Source organism: Belonocnema kinseyi, chromosome 8 (assembly GCF_010883055.1).
Source record: "Belonocnema kinseyi isolate 2016_QV_RU_SX_M_011 chromosome 8, B_treatae_v1, whole genome shotgun sequence".
NCBI lineage: Eukaryota > Metazoa > Arthropoda > Insecta > Hymenoptera > Cynipidae > Belonocnema > Belonocnema kinseyi.
In genome coordinates, this window is record NC_046664.1 from 132,383,819 (window position 1) to 132,403,107 (window position 19,289).

The following is a 19,289-nucleotide window of genomic DNA, read 5'->3' on the forward strand; positions in this document are numbered from 1 at the left end:
CCAAAAACGAATTCGTGTGACAACTTCCCAGCAGAATTTGGCATTATTTTCGCGTAAGCCGACCGAGTTTTTGCGCCGATTCATGACCATGGATGAAACCTGAATCCACTACTACACTCCTGAGTCAACGCAACAGGCAAAACAGTGGGTTCCACTGGGCCAAAGTGCTCCGAAGCGTCTAAAAACGCAACAATGGGTCGGAAAGGTTATGGCCTCCGTATTTTGGGATGCACATGGCATAATATTCGTGGACTATCTTGAAAAAGGTAAAACCATAACTGGAGCATACTATTCATCATTATTGGACCGATTGAAAATTGAAATCGCCGAAAAACGACCGCATTTGAAGAAGAAAAAACCGCTTTATCATCACGACAATGCGCCTGTTCATTCATGCTTAGTTGCACAAGCAAAATTGCATGAAATCGGCTTCGAATTGGTTCCTCAGCCACCGTATCCACCAGATCTGGCCCCCAGCGACTATTACTTGTTCCCTAACCTGAAGAGATGGCTCACCGGCAAGCGTTTTTACTCAAATGAGGAGCTCACAGCTGAAACTGAGGCGTATTTTGGAGACCTTCCGATCGATTACTTTTCGGACGGTATCAAAAAGTTAGAAAATCGTTGGACTCGCTGTATGGACCTAAAAGGAGAGTATGTTGAAAAATAAAATTGACTTTGGCGAAAAAAACGTCTCCGTGTTTCATTTTTCAGGGACTTTCAGACTGCCTAGTACGTGGTAAGGCCACGCACACTCCCCAGTATTAAACACCGAATCGCTCACCTGAGTGAACGTGCCGGTTTTTAATCAATCATAAGAACCCCTGAGCTAGTGGATAAAAATAGAAAAAGGAAATAGATCAAATTGAATGCATTTAAGATCTGGAAAAACAAAAGTTAGTGCGAGAATGGCGAATCCAGTATACAATGAGAATAAAATAGCCCGAGAAAATAATGAGATTAGATCAGTTCAAGAAATAAGGGGCGAGGAAAATAATGCATATGAACTGTTGACTCATGAAAATACAGAGAGTCAAGTAGCCGAGAAAGATAACGAAAGACTAGAATTAGATAGCAATTTTGAAGTGATAACGGTGAGGAGAGAATTAAATAGGGGGGTAACAGACAGAAACAAAACAAAAGGTGCAATTCCGAAAACGACAACACAAACGCGTACAGAAAGTACACCAAACGCACACAGACACAGCTGACATATATAAATAAATATAGTTGATTTACTATCTCACAATACTGAAAGCACGTTAGGAAATTGGAGAATAGAAGACGAAAATGTTATGAATCTAGGAAATAGCGATCTACAAATGAATAGGCTCGATAGAGAAATAAAAAGTAAAAGAAAAGAACTTGAAAAATTAGAAAGAGAAAAAGAACGACTAGAATTGAGTCGGTTATAACGAGAAGAAACATTCAGAATGAAGAAAGAAAGAATAAACAGAGAACGAGCAGAAAGAGCAAGAATAAGTCGCGAAAATTTGAGAATAGAAATAGAAAGACAAGAGAATGAAAACGCGAAAATTAGTGATAAAACATTCGAAATTGATTCTTTTATAGGAAATTATAATTGTGCAAAATACGGTTCATTTCGAAGAGACAGAATTAGATTTAAATAAGCAAAGGCACTCGTTAGCAGCTGCACGGAATAGAATGACAGTAAATAGAGGTAACAGTCAAGGGGAAAAATACTCATTATCGAGACCGGTGCAAACTCTCTTTCCATTCAGAAGGATACAAACCCCTTTCCAAATAATGCCCAATTGGCCGATTAAATTTAAAAACAACACGGAAAATAGTCCAACTTATTTTTTAAATAATTTAATAAGATTTAAAAGAGGGTATACAATTAACAAACGAGACATCTTAGAAGATTTAGATGCTGTTTTCGAAGACGAAGCATTAGATTGGTTTCAAGTAAATAAAAATACCTGGCAATATTTAGATCAATTTATTGAAGATTTTAAAGAAACTTACTTAAATGAGAGATATACTGAAATAATTAAAAATGAAATAAAATTTTGCAATCGGAAAAAAGACCAAGACATTCCTGCTATTGTTACCGAAATTAAACAATTATTTGAAAAATTAATGCCACGTCCCAGCCTGGGATGGCAATTAAGAAAGACTTATGAAAATTTAAGAATTGAATATGAAGTGTACATTTCAAGAAATGCTTTTTCGAATTTTTCAGAATTAAAAATCTTAGGTCGAGAATGGGAAACAGAATTATCAAAATCTAAGATGAGAGGTCAACAGTTAAGCCTTTTAGATTAAGACAATGTTAATCCACGATTTTCAAATAATAATTTGAATTATACAAATAATAAAAGATATTCAGGAAATCAGAGATTCATGCTCAAATTTAGGAAACCAAAATTTTAATTGCAAATCGCGAGAACCCATTATATGCTACAATTGTGGGAAAATAGGCCATTTTCGACGTGATTATTGGTATAGTTTAGATCAGGGAAACGAATACTGTCGCTTTTGAAGGCGGAAAATAGCAGACAATACCAGAGACCGCCAGAATTACTTAACACAGACACAAATGACTCTGAAGAAACAAGATTCCACCTTATGATAGATTTTGAAAATCATAAATTTGAAGTGCTAGTTGACACCGGTGCAACTCACTCTTATATAGGTGAAAAATTTATAAATACAGCAAAAGAATTAGATTACGAAATTAAAAAGCCAATAGATGACACATTAATGGTAGCTAATGTTCAAAAATTTAAAATTACAGGACAAGTTTTGAGCCCTATCAAAGTAGGTCATACGAAAAAATATTTATTATTCAGACTGGAACCAAATTTAAGATCGATATGAACAATAGGAACCGATATGATTGAAAGATTAGGTTTAAAAATGGAATATGAGAAAAAGATTTGGTGGTTACCACAATTACCAAATATTAAATATGCGATTAATTCAAAATTAATTAAAATGCGAGAGCCAATAACGAAAGAAACAAAAAGGAATGCGAAAGAGAATAAGAATAGAGCAAGTGAGAAAAGTGAATTGAAATTCGGAACGAAGGTTTGCTTGCGAAACGACATGCGAGAGAAAGAGACAGATTTGCTACCGTGCGAAATCTCTTCTCGCGTTTCGCCACATACCCGACCCCAACCCCTCCATACAGGTGATACACTAGACTCGATCCCGCCAGAAACCTAGTCGGCACAGAGTAGACGGGAGCATGGTGTCCTACACCCTAGACCCCACATGGCGAGCGACGCAACACTGGCATGTGCCAGCGTGGGCGTACAGAGGTTAGATAAGCGAGCTAATCAAAGTATATAGAGAGAAACGAAACCAAATAAGGATAGAAACAAAATAAATACGAATTTACAGGCTTAAAATAAAGATAGGAATTTAGATACAGAATTTAAAGGGCCATTGGCATGCGATAAAGAGAAAAATGATTCTAAATTAGAGACGGTGTTAGATAAAAAGGAAGAAAAAAATTATTCGATGATAGAAAAATTATTCGCAATTAGAAAAAGTGATTGGTATAATTTTAGAAATAATGCGGTAATAAATAATAATATTACGCGCCTGAAAATAGAAAAGAAGAATTTAGAATTTTGCGAGGAAATTTCTGAAGGCATAGTAGAGTTAAATGAAGCACAAGTGCAATTAGAAAATCTGATTAAAAGAAAAGTGATAGATCAGGGAACAGAATTAAAACCGACACATTTAACCAGCCATAAAATAGATGTGTAAGGTCATGAACAAGTAAAACAAAGATATTATTATGTTTCACACAAAAGAAGAGAACTTATGTATGAAAAAGTAGACAGATTAGCAGAAGACAAAATTATAGAACCTTCAAATATCGATTGGTCAAATCCAATAATAATGATTAAAAAACCTAGTGAATATTATAGATTTTGTTTAGATTTTAGAAAAGTAAATAAAATCACTAAGACATTTATATCAAATTCTGATAATGTCTGAAATATTAGACACACTGAGATTAGCAAGATACATGTCAAAAATACATCTTCGTTCAGCATATCATCAGATACCGCTGAACGAGGAATCCAAACCGATAACAGCTTTTATTGTTCCGGGCAAAGGAATGTATCAGTTTAAGAGAATGCTATTTGGGTTAACAAATACTCCTACTACATTCCAGCGCCTGATGGACAGAATAATAACACCAGAATTAAAGCCGCATGTATTCTGTTATATCGATGATATAATTATAGTTTCAAAAAATTTTGAAGAACATTTAAAATACTTGGAAATTGTTGTAGATAAAATTAAAAATGCAGGTTTAACAATAGGTTTAGACAAATGCGAATATGGATGTTCTAAAATAAAATATTGGGGTTCAAAGTAAATGAAAAAGGATTACAAGTTGATAAAGGAAAATTTGAACCATTTTTTAATTATCCAAGGCCCAAAACAATTAAACAACTTCAAAGACTTATAGGAATGGCTTCATGGTATAGGAAATTTATCCCTAAATTTGCAGAAATTATGGAACCATTACAAATAAAAAAGAAAGTAAAGTGGGAATGGTCTGACAAACAGGAACAAGCTTTCACGATAATTAAACACTTACTAACAACAGCACCAATTTGAGCCTGCCCTGATTTTGGAAGCCCATTCCAACTTGAAACTGATGCTAGTGACATAGGATTAGCAGCTGTTTTAACACAAACAATAAACGGTGAAAATTGTGTAATAGCATTTGCGAGTAGAGGTCTGAATGGAGCTAAACGTAAATATTCAGCTTCAGAAGAATATTGTTTAGCCGTAATCTGGGCGATTACAAAATTTAGACCACATGTCGATTAGCAAGATGGGCTTTAGAATTGTTAGAATACGATTATGAAATTGTATATAGAAAAATCCTAATTGGCAAATACGCGATAATCAATTATATTTTAATAAACCCGACCCTCTAAAATCAAACTTAAATTAAGATAGCAACCCGTGGGAATTAACAATACCAAAAGAATTGCGAGAACAAGTTTTAATTGAAAATCATTATATTAAAGAAGCAGGTCACTTGGGCATGGAAAAAACATATGCAAAAATTTCTAAAATTTATTTTTGGCCCAGAATGTATTCTGAAATGTTAAAATATGTGAAAGAATGCGACATTTCTCAAAGGATAAAACAAAAAGTAAAAAATCAGATATGTTTGATGGGAAGGCGAAAAATAGAAGAACCATGGACGGTAGTAGCATCTGACATAATGGGTCCATTACCAATGACAAAATCGAGAAATCAATATATTTTAGTTTTTGGTGATATATTTACAAAATGGGTAGAAATAATTCCATTAAAAAATAAATTATAATCAATCGTGGAAGAAGAATTGCATAAGCGTATAATTTCGAAATGGGGAACACCTAGAATTTTGTTTACAGATAATGGAAAAGAATATGTAAATAAGTCTATAATTAATTTGACCAAAACTTTTGGTATTAGATACTTGAAAATTCCTAAATATCATCATGCACAAGCAAATCCAACAGAAAGATTCAGTAGGTCAATTAAAACAGCAATTAAAGCGTATTTAGAAGAAGACCATAAAGCATGGGATGAAAATTTAGATGATCTGCAATTTGCGTTAAATACTAGTAAACATTCGTCTACAGGTTTTACACCAGCTTTTTTAAATTTAGGTAGAGACCTTCAACCCATACAAGCTTTGAATAAAAATTTAGACGGAAAAACCAAAATAGAATTTCAAGATCCAAAGAAATGGGCAGATAGAATGAAAACATTAAAAATAATTAGAGAAGTGGTAATTAAAAATTTAGATACCGCAAATGAAACGCAATCTAGATATTAAAATCTTAGACGTAGGCCCATTAGTTTTGAAATTGGCGAAAAAGTACTAAAAAACAATAAAACATTGTCAAATAAGGGGAAGGAATAGCTTAAAAATTGAATAAAAATTTCGAAGGACCATTTTTTATCAGAGCAAAAATTTCACTAACAATTTACGAATTAAAAACGAAAAAGGGAAAATCACTAGGTAATTGGAACGTAAAAGATATCAAAAAATTTATTAGAAGAGAGTAGATTTTGATTGAATTTTTTTTTTGTTGAGATGGCATACATGTTAATGATTTGATTTTTACACAACTAACAGAGACAACAAAATCACACAAACACATTTACAAAAACATAGACAAAACAGAAAAAATACTCAATTTCAGAAAATGGACTCACGTCTCAAGTGTAAAGACTGCCGTGCCGAACTAGTCGGCAGGGAAACACTTTTACATAGATGGAGAAAGTGGTGGGAGCTAGGTCAATCATCCCTTTCTGGGACACAAGAAGAAAGAGAGAAAAGAAGAGAAGAGGAGGAAAAGAGAAGGAAAGAAGAGGTAAAAAGAAGAATGAAGGAGGAAATTTAAAAAATCAGAGAGGAGGAGTTAAGAAAAATAGCGAGAGGAGATAGGGAGGAAGGAAGAGATGTGGATAATGCACAGGCAAGATATGTGCAGAAAAAGCTCAACCTAAAGGTGGAGAAATTGGTAGCGACAGAAAGATTAAAAATAGGCCTACTATCAAGCAACGACTGGGAAGGGAGGTTAAAATGAAGAAAGGAAGAAGAGAAAGAGAAAAGAAAGGAAGTACAGAAGAAGAAGAATAGAGAATTTGAGGAGAAAATGAAAAAACAGGAGGAGGACTGGGGAAATAAAAAAAACAATTCAAGATTGATTGAAATATGTTTCAACGCTATTAAAATAATAAAATATTGTCATACTTTTCCACACACACCGCGGAAAAAGATTATTTTTGACCCTTTACAAACACAACGGAAAGGATAATTTTAATCTTTTCACACACCACCGATATAGATATTTTTTGAAATTTAATTTAATTATTCAGTTTAAATTTAAATAAAAGAAACGATTTTTACAAAGAAAGTTTATGAGTTGCAAATAAAAATAAATACGGCTATAAGAGGCCAAGATTAATTTATAATTAAAAATAAAAGTAAAATTTAGATATAAGTTAATTTTCAGGATAGAAAAGTCATGAGAAAGCAGAATCTTAAAAGGATACTCATAGGAACGGATAACACAGAAAATTTTGAAAAAATATATTAAGATAAGAAATTTGGAAAAAATATATTTCAAATAAAAGCTCTAGATTTTACACGTTTTTGAAATAAAATAAGAAAATAGATCTCAAGAAAAGAATAAAAATTTTGTTTTTTGTTTTTATTTCTGTTTAAAAAGTAGGATGTGTTAAATCATGTTTCAGCTTATAAGAAGATGATGAAAGAAATAAACATGTGGCAGTGCAGGCATTGCGAGAGGATGATTCCAGTACAACTTTACATTATTCGCGATACGTACTCTGGACAGATTTCGAACATGACAAAAAAACCATTACACTGTTCCTGATTCGTCAAGGACCAAATACATAAAAGGAGGCTGGGCAGAGGCAAATCAAGAGTTTAAGGAAATTATAAAGATTGCTCTAAGTAAGGAGGAATTGACAGAACTTAAACACAGACAAACAACACAAAAAATACAAGACGAGAAAAATAATGAAGAAGATCACGATTATATTCAGGTGGATCTGACAGAGGAAGAATCTTGCTTGACACTCAACGACGAAATCGAGAAGACTGAAGAGTTGCTGAAACAATAAACGTCCCAAACAGAGGGGAGGTGGAGGTTGTAACAAAGTTACAAGCACCCCTTGCCAGAGCAAGGACCCACCAGGACGCTACCAACCCTCTACGACGCCATGCTATCCAAAAGGATCAGGCACCACCTCAACTTATTCTCGGGGAAACCCTTCCTTTTAATTTGCGAGATCCCTCACAAAGTTTCATTATAAATTGTATATTGCAAAATCAACAAAAACAAATTCATATATTCTTGGAAAAAAATATAGGATAAACTTAAACTAAGTACATCTGATAGTAAAGTTCGGCCTCGTAACGAAAAATGCATAAGTGAGGTTAAGTTGTAGCTGTCAATTGGTGTCGACGTGGGTTTATTCGAAATTCACGAGTTCAAGGTCATTGTAACTTGTTTTGCCACTTGAGGCCTTCTGAATCAATAAAATCTCAACTTATTATAAAATTATGAGCGTTTTACTTCGTCTTTTCCGACTTTTATTGGAATTTGCCAAATGGGTTACAATCCAGCCACTTTTTTTGAAGAGCCAAAAATCACGACCTTAGAAAATTGATCGTAGAGAGTTAAGTTTTAATCAAAACACTAACTTGTCTGCATTAAAAGTTGCGTTTTATGTTTACCTTTCCAACGGTATCTTGGATTATTCGATATCTTTATTCTGTGAAGAGTTCGAGCCCAAAAACAATACCCGGTTCACAACGCAGCCCTTTATATGTGTGTGTGTGTGTGTGTGAACTAAGATTTTTTGCTGAATATGGTTACAAAAATTAATAGGCAGACCCGGGCAATTGTCCATGGGTGGTCCCGAAGGAAATAACCCCCAAGCGGAGGTTGGGGGTTACCTTGCCATAAGCTGAATGACACCTGGGTGAGGTGGCTAGAACGGTGACTCTGGGGTACCGGGCGATTGCTCAGAGTACGCAGCCTTATCTTTGCAAGCGGTGCTCTACAAGGAGGTACAAACTCCTTTCGCTGGAATCTCGTGGGAACAACAATGATAACACCAAAGTTGTAGTAAGTGCAGTTCGATGAAATAGAAATGGCAGGGCTCCCGAGAATGGTTCGGCCAACAATGCCGGCCACTACAGAGCTGGGGATGCCAATAAAGATATAATCAATACGATGTATCTGCGGGATCTTGGGGCTTTTAGGCGGAGAAACACCCAGAACTATCGCATTTTTTGTATCGAAGTCTAAGAAACCATGTCGAACTACTCCAAAAAAGGGGCTATGTAAGCGGAGCGCCTACTCTACCACAGCTGGAACAAGTCGGCAGTAGAGAAAGAGAGGCGAATTTAAGGCCAACCGCGGGCAGGCATCCGATATAGGAAGAAGGATACTTTTTGCCCCGAAGAAACATTAACACGCATGTTTCTCTCGAGCCTTAAAATCTGGCTGAAATGGATGATGAGCTTCGTGGATATTTTTTCGAAGAATTCGACCTCTGGACTATCAATTGTTATGTATATAATGCAGCGAGAGCTTGGGCTGATGCGAACCGTAAAACAAAACCAAAGGTTGATCATAAGACCAAAAGACGAATGCATCAACTCTTTATAAAGATAGGCTGGGCAAGACAGTACGCGTCCCGCATTCAGCGTGTGATTGACGACATACCACCTGGCAGGAATTTTACCACCAGGGTTCGAAAGTTCGCGCGCGAATTCTGGATCTGTTATTACAAACTTAGCAAGTCAAAGTTGCTTACAATTAGTAGGCATATTGTTGAGAGAATACAGATACTATCTGAGGCTAAGAGAAGTCTAGAGCGATGGGAATGGTGGATCAGAGAAAACCATCAGTTTCTCTCTGACACATCTCGACTCTTCCAAGACCCTCCAGTTAATGTCGACCACCCGCCCAAACAAGAGGAGCTCGAAGTAATTTGGAGAAAAGTCTACGAAGTGCAGCATAGGCTGGAGGAAGACTCAGATAACATAAATAGGTTCAAGGAGCTGTGTGATGCCCTCATAACACCTGGTGAAGAATGCCCACCCACCACTAACAAGGAGGTGAAAAAAGTATTAAGAGGTATGGAGAACTATTCTTCTTTGGGACCAGATGGTATCAAGATCTTTTGGTGGAAGAAGTTTCCTTCATCCCATCAGCAAGTGGCCCGTATTTTCACAGTATGTTTATAGTATTCAATAGCATCCCTGAAGGATGCTTTCTGAAGCAGATACAAACGTCTCATCCGGCAGATTTGGCCTTCCTAACTGTCGGCGAGGAACAAAGTATCTGTCACGAATATATTTTGCGTCCCTGTAGTACTCTATTCATTTGAAGTGGTTTCATGGACAAAGAACGAGCTCAGATCCTTTGATATCGAGACACGAAAGATTATGCACATAAACAAAAGCATGCATCTGAAGTCTTCTGTTCCGTGTCTCTACATCTCACGCCGTCAAGGAGGTGGCAGAATATTGAATCTTGAATGTCTTTACAATAGGATTATTCTGCGTACAGCACATAAAGTCGCAAATGGAGGAGACCTTCATCTTAAAATGGTCAGGAAGCACGAAGAAGTGGGCAATTAGCGTTTCTGTACAAAGCAGCGGAGGGAGCTGCTGAATAACTCGGACTTAACGTCAGTATCAGGGGTAAGCATGGGGAACTATGTCAGGCCTCGAGTGTGCAACAGAATCAATTGTCGAGAATATAAAGTTCCAGTATATGCAGCATTTCTCATTCTCGACAATTGACTTTATTTACCTAGGAGCATTTAGAGGAGCGATATTATTTTAATGCCGTATAAGTGACAGAGATGGGAATAAAGTACTCTTAGTGCCGCATGGTGCCTTTGGATGTAGGTCGTTCCCGCATGCGTTGGACAACCAGATAGTATGTGTGCCCGATCTCAATCCGGATGATTTAACCCCTTCTAAATTTTCCGTGCCCTGTGTGGCATTGACGCAATATGCGTCAATCTTCTTTTTTTTCTATTTAACTTACTCCGATTTTGCATTCAAGTCTTGAAAGGGGGTTTTTTGGATCGCTACATCTGAATCTGAAGTGAAAATTCCAACATTTAAAATGGTGGATTCAATGTGGCGGACGAAACTACAAAAAACGGCTCGATTTGAATAAATCTCGGTACTAGCGGGGTTTTGGGATCGCTTAATCCGAATTGGAAGTCAAAATTTGAAAATTCAAAATAGCGGATTAAATATGGTGGATGAATATACAAGAAAAAGCTCAATTTATATCAATCTTGGTACTTACGGGTTTTAGGGTCACTGAATCCGAATCTAAAGTCCGTCATATTGGATCCGCTATTTTGAATTTTCGAATTTTAACTTCTAATTCGGATTAAGCGACCTCAAAACCCCATAGCTATGAGAATTTGATAATCAGTGTGTCGAGTATCAGCTCTTATCTGTCTGACTGTAACTAGTTTTAGTAACATTTGAATTCTTTTGAAGTGGTTTTTTTCCTCTACGCTCCACCAACCACACGCTGGGGGACGCCCCGCTTCCTACCAGCTCTTCGCTTTGGATCCCGCGCCCCCATTTATCTGCATGTCATTTGCTTTGAAACTTGTTTGGGATTTGTTACAAAGAATAGCGTATGGCAACGCAATACAATGGCGTTTACCAACGAAAGATCAGTGAATTGACATGATGAAGTAGGATTTTAAGCCAATAAAATCAACATGCATTTTCTGAATATTGACGCCGAGTCCCTAGACGATCGGGACAAGTTGCCTACTGACTGACTACTGGACTATGTGCGTCACCTTTGCCTCCGGCAGTATACGAAGAGTGAGCGAACTGAATTTGTTAATATCAACCGAGATTATTCATCAAAAATAAGACAGATGCTTTCCTGCCGATGAAAAATCACTGAAAAAGCACTGGTGAACGGCACTGGGCCGTCAGTGCCGTTTCAGTGGCTGTTTGTGCTGATTTTCAGTACCTAAAAAACACTTGTTAAATTTATAAACTTTCTCATTATACATATTTACAATTATAACTTATATACTTTAAAGTTGAATTAAAAAATGATGTGTGTTTGGGGGTATCTCATTCCATTTACGAGATACGTTATACTAATGCCAATTTTAAACATGCAAAAGAAAAAGTTAGATATCTGAAATAATAGAGACCCGTAGATTCTGAAATTCTAACCTGCTCGTCGATAATTTTAAAAAGTCTAGAAAAAAGTAAATTTTTTATTTTTAAACCCTTTCAGCTGGTCTACTTAGTAGCCTAGTCGCAGAGGCATAGGCATATCGATTTGCACTAAAGCTATAACTTAACACTACTATCAAACCTTTTCAAAGACCTCACAGACGAAATTTATTTGTTGAAATAGCCTTTTAACAATTTAAACAGACCCTTCAAGGGGAACTCAGGTATAGATAACTAGCGGTACAGGCAGTGCTGAAGAAACAGCACTGAATCAGCACTTAAGTATATTATATCACAAATACTGAAATTCACAAGCGTTATTTCCAATTTTATTTGACATTTATTGATTTTTTTAATTTTTGGTCCTGAAAAGTTTGAAAATCAACTTAAATATCTCATTGTTATCTGTGAGTTATTAACTCTGAACTTGATTGTGTAATAAATATCAACTTATTTTTAGCTCAAACCGAGAGAGAAGGTGTCTTTGCAATACAGTGAAACTCTGAAGGAAAAATATGCAGCTTATCCTCAAGTGAGGCGAATTGCTCGTCACAGACAAGTGCCAAAGCACATTTACAATGCACAGACTGAAGTGCGACAATCTCGTGAAAAGGCCACGCGCAAGTATGATTAATTTGATCTCACTCTTAATTTTATATTACTCTTAATTTTATCCTTTTGGTACTTTCAAGCCGCTGCATGTCGGTGGGAAAGGGGGAAAATCCCTACAAGTGTTTAAGAGTAGAGATGCATTTGGGCGGGACGAGACAAAAAACGTCAACTTCAAGAACCATCTCGACTGACGACAGCAAAAATTTGTCCCGTATCTCGTTATTTTAGTCGAGAATGTTACGAGCGAGTGATTTAATTAAATAATGTTGTTTCCTGTTATAATTTAATTGTGAACTCGTTTGCCGAAGATACCAAACTAATAAGTCAATTCAGAAGGGAAGGGTCTATCTGTAGGCTTTATACATATATATTTGAATTTTGGCGATAGTGGTGCTACTTTTTCGACGCTCTCTTTGACAAAGGACCTAAAAGCTCAGTTCATGCGTATCCTTCATGGTGTGACGATGCCCTGTGTATTTTTTATCGATGTATTAATCCAAGTGTGAATAAATAACTTAACTCTTACAATCTTCAAAAGTGGGATTAAAATCTCAAGTCGACAGTCGACCGCGAAAATGCCAGACGTACAAAGTTTTTGTGCCGGTAAAAGCTAAGGAAATTGACGGTGGCTTCGCCGCGTGCCTTTCATGCACAATCGCGCTTATTATGTCCGTGCTTTCGAATCTTCCGAGTTTTAGAGAGACTTACGTTTTCCTCTGAACTTTTGTATTAGATACGCAAAGTGTACGAGTGCGAATTTCAAGTGCGGAATCGTTCTTTTTTTTGTGAATGCCAGGGTCAAGTTATTTTTTCGACGCTTTGATTCGTATAAAATGGCGGGTTCCGTGGTGCCAATTTAGTTCAGAAAAAAGAACGCAGTGTGGCGCTGTAATTGAAGTGGTCGAAAGTTAAAATAGGTGAGCTAATTCAGTTCACAAACAAGAACGAATTATGGCACTACAAGTTAGTGTGGCGCTGTAAGTGAAGTGTTCGAAAGTGGAAATAGCTGACCAGTTAATGTGGAGACATCCTTCTGTTTAAGGGGGTAGTACATGTTCAAATTTTCAAAAAATCTATTTTTTATATTTTTTTATTTCAGTCACCATATAGCCGTAAAAATAAGGTAGAAACATTCTTTTACCTCAGGGCGTATCGGAATTGTCCGAAAAACGAATTACTTCGAAAGGCCTCGGCCTGTCGAAACGTACAATTTCTCGTACTTTACACATTAAACGCATTTTTCGCGAAACTTACTTTTTTAGAGTGGTCGCCACGATTTCAGTTGATCTACTAGGCTGATTTCATTAAACTTTTTACATTCTCACCCTCCCCCAGTTTTTGTCAAACGTCCACGTTTTGAGACCCTCTGAATCCGAAATATAGTATTTTACGAATGTGTCTGTTGGTCTGTATGCATGTTTGTATGTATGTATGTACGTATGTATGTATTGTAACGAAGTGACAAAAATTAATTTTTAACTTTAAGTAAAGGCTCGCCGAAGCCACACCGGGGTGCTTGTTAAAAAAAAAAGACGTGGTACATTTTAACAAGGAACGGTACTTACCGTCTAGCCAAGATCCAGGACTAGACTACTGAAAAACTTTTTATTGTTTTCAAAAGGGTAATTCTAATTAATATTGTTCTTACTTATAAGCTGTAAGGGACTATAGTATAATATTTAACAAGTCCACAGGAACTCTAACGCTAGTTTCAGTTCACTAGTATTCGTCTTTAAGTTAGTTATTCGAAGATTAACGCTGTAGCGGCCGGCACACGACACGGAAATTAACCGACAAAACCAGTTGTCCACCTGAGAAAAGTGACAGGAGGTAAACAACATGTTAAATGTCAAAGAAGTCAGCCAACGTCAACCACCACAACGTGAAGGTCCGGTCAACGAGAGTACGGCGCAACAGTGACGCGCCACTACGAGAGACCGCGCCAACCAGACACGAGAACCCGCAGCAGCTATCTTGAACTACGAGTGGGGACTACTGAAACCAGCGGTCTAGAATAAACTATACGACACAGTAATTCCGCGGTGAACGGCGGGCGGCAGCACCAAGCAGATCTTCGGGTAGCACCGAGTCAACCGTGTAGTGGCGTGTGGAGAAACGATCAACCACCGACCGAGACTCGAAGCAGCCACCTTCTCACTAGCCGTCGGTCAACCTATAGCAACTCCCATAGTCCGTGAGTCGCAGTGAATCGACGAGGCGAAGGGTAGTACGAAGGCGCGCATTGGTGGCGTTACCTGATTGGACCCGCGCACAGTAACCAGCCAATCAACAGCGCTGATACAGAAACACTGGAAGTCAAGGGGACGACGGCAACGAAGCCAAGATTTCCGGCACTGTGAATCTTGGCTCGACGGTGGCCGGAGCGTCCGGCAAAATTTGGAGAAGGATTTGGTAATAACCTAGGGGAAAGCTCAAGGGAAATGGAACCCCCTCAGAAGAAAGAGCTAGCCAAATACCTAGCTGGTGAGTCCTAGCCATTGTTCTTCTAACCACGAGTGTTCCCAGCCGCGACTGCCGACTTCTCACGGTTCGACCGTGCTAGACCGCGCGATGGGAGTTGTTTCGCAAAGGGATTATTAAAAGGGGGTGGCGGGATACCCCCGCGACACTATGGAACTAGGGCACGCCCGACCCACGATTGCGACCTAAAAGGTTCAGGGTGGGTGCGTCTAAGAAACCTTTACCAACAGGACGTGCGCGAACGTGGAGTTGACGCCACGCGGCGGCAGTCCGAACGCGGGAGTGTCATGCCGCCATCTTGGGACTGCTGTGGGCTTCCGCCAACGACGCAAATGTTTCTGGTTCGGGTGACAAGCTTTCTTTTTACTTGTAATTGTTAGCCTATGCTTTTAAAATATAATGTTTATCATGCTTCGTTAATTTTATTGAATTTTTGGTTGGATTGTGACGGGTGTCCTCTCTCTCTCATCTCGTGGAACCCATCCCTTCTATAGTCTCGTGTAGTCGTGTAAGAGGAGCTAGTCAGCCTGTCAGGAGGGGCACAAGCCTCAACTCCACGGGGCTGGGGTAGGGCAACCTATCTGGCGCCTAGTTAAAAGAAATTCAACGGGCTTTGTGGATGTTTCGTCGGTCGAAAGGGTGAGACCCACGGACTCGGTGGAATCGAAGACTAAGTCGGCCCGTGCTGGCAGGTAAGTGGCTGCCAGTTGTTTTAGGTAGCAACGATTTCAATCCTGGGCCACCCCTGGCCAGGACCGGGTTAACAGTTATTGAACCTGAAGTTGGAAATCGCTGTTACAATATGTATGCCTGTCTGTGAGCACGATAACTTTTGAAAAAATCCTTCTATTAGATTGGCCTCTGGTACACCCTTTAAGTGTCCTAAACTAAACACCAAGTTCGTTAGCCAGCCATTTTGGATATAAAATTCAAAAAATGAGCGCATTTTGAATATTTTTGAGACCACTTTTTTCAAAATTCAAAAATTCTCTGGACGATTATTCATAGTATTCAAAAATTTGAACAATTTATTCTAATGAATTTTTCATAAAACCAAAAATTACTTGAGTTATAGCATTGACAAGATTCCAAAAAGCAGCCGCAAATGAACATTTTAAGCCAAATAGCGCACGATATGAAAAAAGGCAAGAAAAGAAAAAGTTTCATTTCTAAATGCCCTACAAGATTATCATAACAACTTTTTGAATTTTCTTGAAAATAGAAAATGGAAAACGGAAAATTAAAAAATTACATTTTTTCATACAACAATTTCACAGTATTTCAAAGATTCTCAAATGTATAAATCCTTTAAAAAAAATATATGTACATATATACACACATATATACAGGGTCATTAAAAAGCATCGGACCCCTCCCCCCTTTCAGCGAAAATATGCGTTCTCGTGAGAAATGTTTCAGGGTTTCGGACGAGGATCTGAATGGTGGCCTTGAAGCTGACCTTGGCGTTGGCCCTTAAGGTTATTTCAAGGTCAACTTTTTTTAAAATGGAAACCCCTATTTTTGAAACCGAGAATCGAAAGAAGTGGAAATTTACGTTCAGATATTCATCAAGGTCATGGGATCCGATGACCTTTGGGGTCATTCCAGGGTCGTGTAAACTCAAACAAGGTCACATGAACTTGATGCACATCTAAACGTAAAATTTTGCGTTCTTTCGACTGGCGGTGTCAAAAATAGGGGTTTCCATTTGAAAAATAAAAGTTGACCTGGAAATAACCTTAAAGGTAAACACCAAGGTCAGCGTCAAGTCCGCCATTTAGGTCCTCGTCCAAAACCCTGAAATTTTTGTCTGAAACATTTCTCACGAAAACTCACATTTTCGCTGATAGGGGGGGGGGGGTCTGAGACTTTTTAATGACTGTCTGCTCAGTAGACCGTATGTGTAAAGTTTAAATCATAAAAAAACATTGGAAGTTAGAAAATTCAGTTTATGGCAAAACGATAAAATTTGCAATAAAATGTTTAACAGCTAAATTTTTTAAAAAAGAATTCGCATTTTTTTAAACGGGACGATAAAACTACGTCTGCTTTAATACCAATGTAAGTTATGAATTATAATAATAATATTCATTTATGGGAATAATATAAAATTTCAGGGATAAACTCATGGCGCTTGGTCATGATTTTCCATCAATATTTAATAAAAATTTAACACAGTAAATATTGGAAGAACGGTGAAAAAAAAACGAAAAAATGTTCAAAATTCACAATTTGTTTATTTACTAATATTTATTAATGATTGAGTGTCATACGATAGCCACTTATGGACCGTTTAAGAATCAAGTGGATTTTTGTGTTTAAGATTATCCGATTTTGAGAAATCATGGCGACCGTTTTTTTCACATGGCTTCTTCAGATCGCTCATATCTCGGCCGAATGTTAATAAAAATGATACAAATTTTTTTTCGTTATTCAAAATTATGTCCTGCAACGCAATAAATAATTGCGAGAATCAAATTAAAATTATTGAAAAAAAGGTCCTTGAAAATGTACTACTCCCTTAATTGCCATGCTCTTCTGAAAAGAAAACTTCTTAGTAAAGCATCATTCTGTCGCATGCTACGTTTTCTTCCACAGTGAAATTCAGTTATGGACAAAATTTGTGAGTGAGAAGACCACATATTTTAGTGTAGTGACACGAGAAAAAACTTCTTAGTGATACATAATTTGTGCTAGTGACACGTGTGCGTGAGAAAAAAAAAACTTCTGAGTGAAACCATGGATTCTACTGGATTCAGGGTAACAACCCTTAAGGAAATTTGCTCAAATTGAGGCTTATCGACCATTTGTTCGAAACCTGAGATCATTCGAAGTCTGCAGGATGCAGATCCAACAGAAAAATGGCTTGAAGAAGCCACCACCCTTCAGCCAATTAATCACATCGAAGAAGACAACCACGGAGCGACGAGAAATCCAACAAACCAAGGACAACAACAGAGGTACGACGACCGGGAAGTCGACTTCCTTTGTCGGGAACGCGATTTGATGCAGCGAGAGCTGAAGCTTGCAAAACATAAACTGGAGCTTCTGCGCGCCTCTCTAGCTAATCTTCACATCCAGCAATAATTCTTATTCTATCTGCTCATTTTTAGATTCTTGAAATTCAATTTCGCTTTTTATGTCTAAATCTTTATTTAACGCTTGAATTGGTTGGAGTTCTTTACCCAAATTCAAAAAAGCTGTTGTGAAACCTATCAAAGATTGTTTACTTGTATTTAATGCAGACTGTAAATCATTTAAATTTTCATTTCATGATGTATGATCTTTCACTAAATACGCTTCTATTGCCCGTTTGATCGATCTATTCCATCTTTCTCTTGGATTTGCCTAAGCATGATATTTAAAAGTTTTTGAATGTTTAATTCCAAATGTTTTAGTTGAATTAATTATTCATTTATTTACGTATTTCTTTTCCGTTATCTGTAAAATTAATTCTCGGTGTTCTCCATTTTGTAATTCTAAGTGTATGAAATTCTTTTTCAACAATTGATGCTAATTTATTTTTAACTTGAATTATTTCTACCCATTTTGTAAACATATCAACAAATACTAGAATATACTGATTTCTTGATTTTGACATTGGCAATGAACCCATCATATCTGATAATACTACTGTCCACGGTTCTTCAATTATCCTTTTTCCTATTAAACATATCTGATTATCTACTTTCGGTTTAATCATTTGTCAAATGTCTCATTCTTTTACGTATTTTAATGTTTTAGAGTACATTCCGGGCCAAAAATAATTTTCGGAAATTTTTGCATAAGTTTTTTCCTTACCTACATAACCTGCTTGTTTGTTGTCATCTTTCTCAATCAAAATTGAACTCTTTCGGTTTTGTTAATTTCCATGGATTGCTATCTAAATTTAAGATTGATTTAAAAGAGTCGGGTCTATAAAAATATAATTGATTATCGCGTATTTCACAAGTTTGATTTTCTTCCAGCTTATTTTAAACACGTATCATTTTAGTTTTATACCAACTATACTCTCCTTCTTAAAAATATTTTTCCTCTGTTTCTACTATACTAGTTAAAATACTAGAAAATTTTATTTCATTTTCGTTTGATCTTGATAATGCATGTTGGACATGGTTTAAGCTTCCCGTCCTGTACATAATATCTCAATTGTACTCTAACAATTCTAAAGCCCATCGTGCTAGTCTACCTGTTGGATTTTTTAGGTTATGAAGCCATTACCAGGCAATGTGATCTGTAATAACTTTAAAAGAATAACCCTCTAAATACGGTGTACATTTTCTTATCGCCCAGACTACTCTACTACTACTGCTCTTTTTCTGAAGCGGGGTATTTACGTTCTGCACCATTCAGACCTCTAGTTGCAAATGCTATTACCAAATTTTCATGGTTTATGTTTTGTGTTAATGCGGCTCCTAAA

At 37.1% G+C, this 19,289-nt stretch overlaps 1 protein-coding gene across 2 annotated transcripts in view; it reads left to right on the forward strand.

Annotated features, from left to right (window-relative positions):
• The window catches only part of LOC117178351 (DDB1- and CUL4-associated factor 13), a 185,279-nt gene that overhangs the window by 109,401 nt on the left and 56,589 nt on the right, over window positions 1–19,289 (forward strand). For both annotated transcript variants that reach the window (XM_033369778.1, XM_033369779.1), the window contains exon 6: window positions 12,237–12,400. In XM_033369778.1, the coding sequence (XP_033225669.1) occupies window positions 12,237–12,400 (164 nt within the window). The remainder of the gene's footprint in view (window positions 1–12,236; window positions 12,401–19,289) is intronic.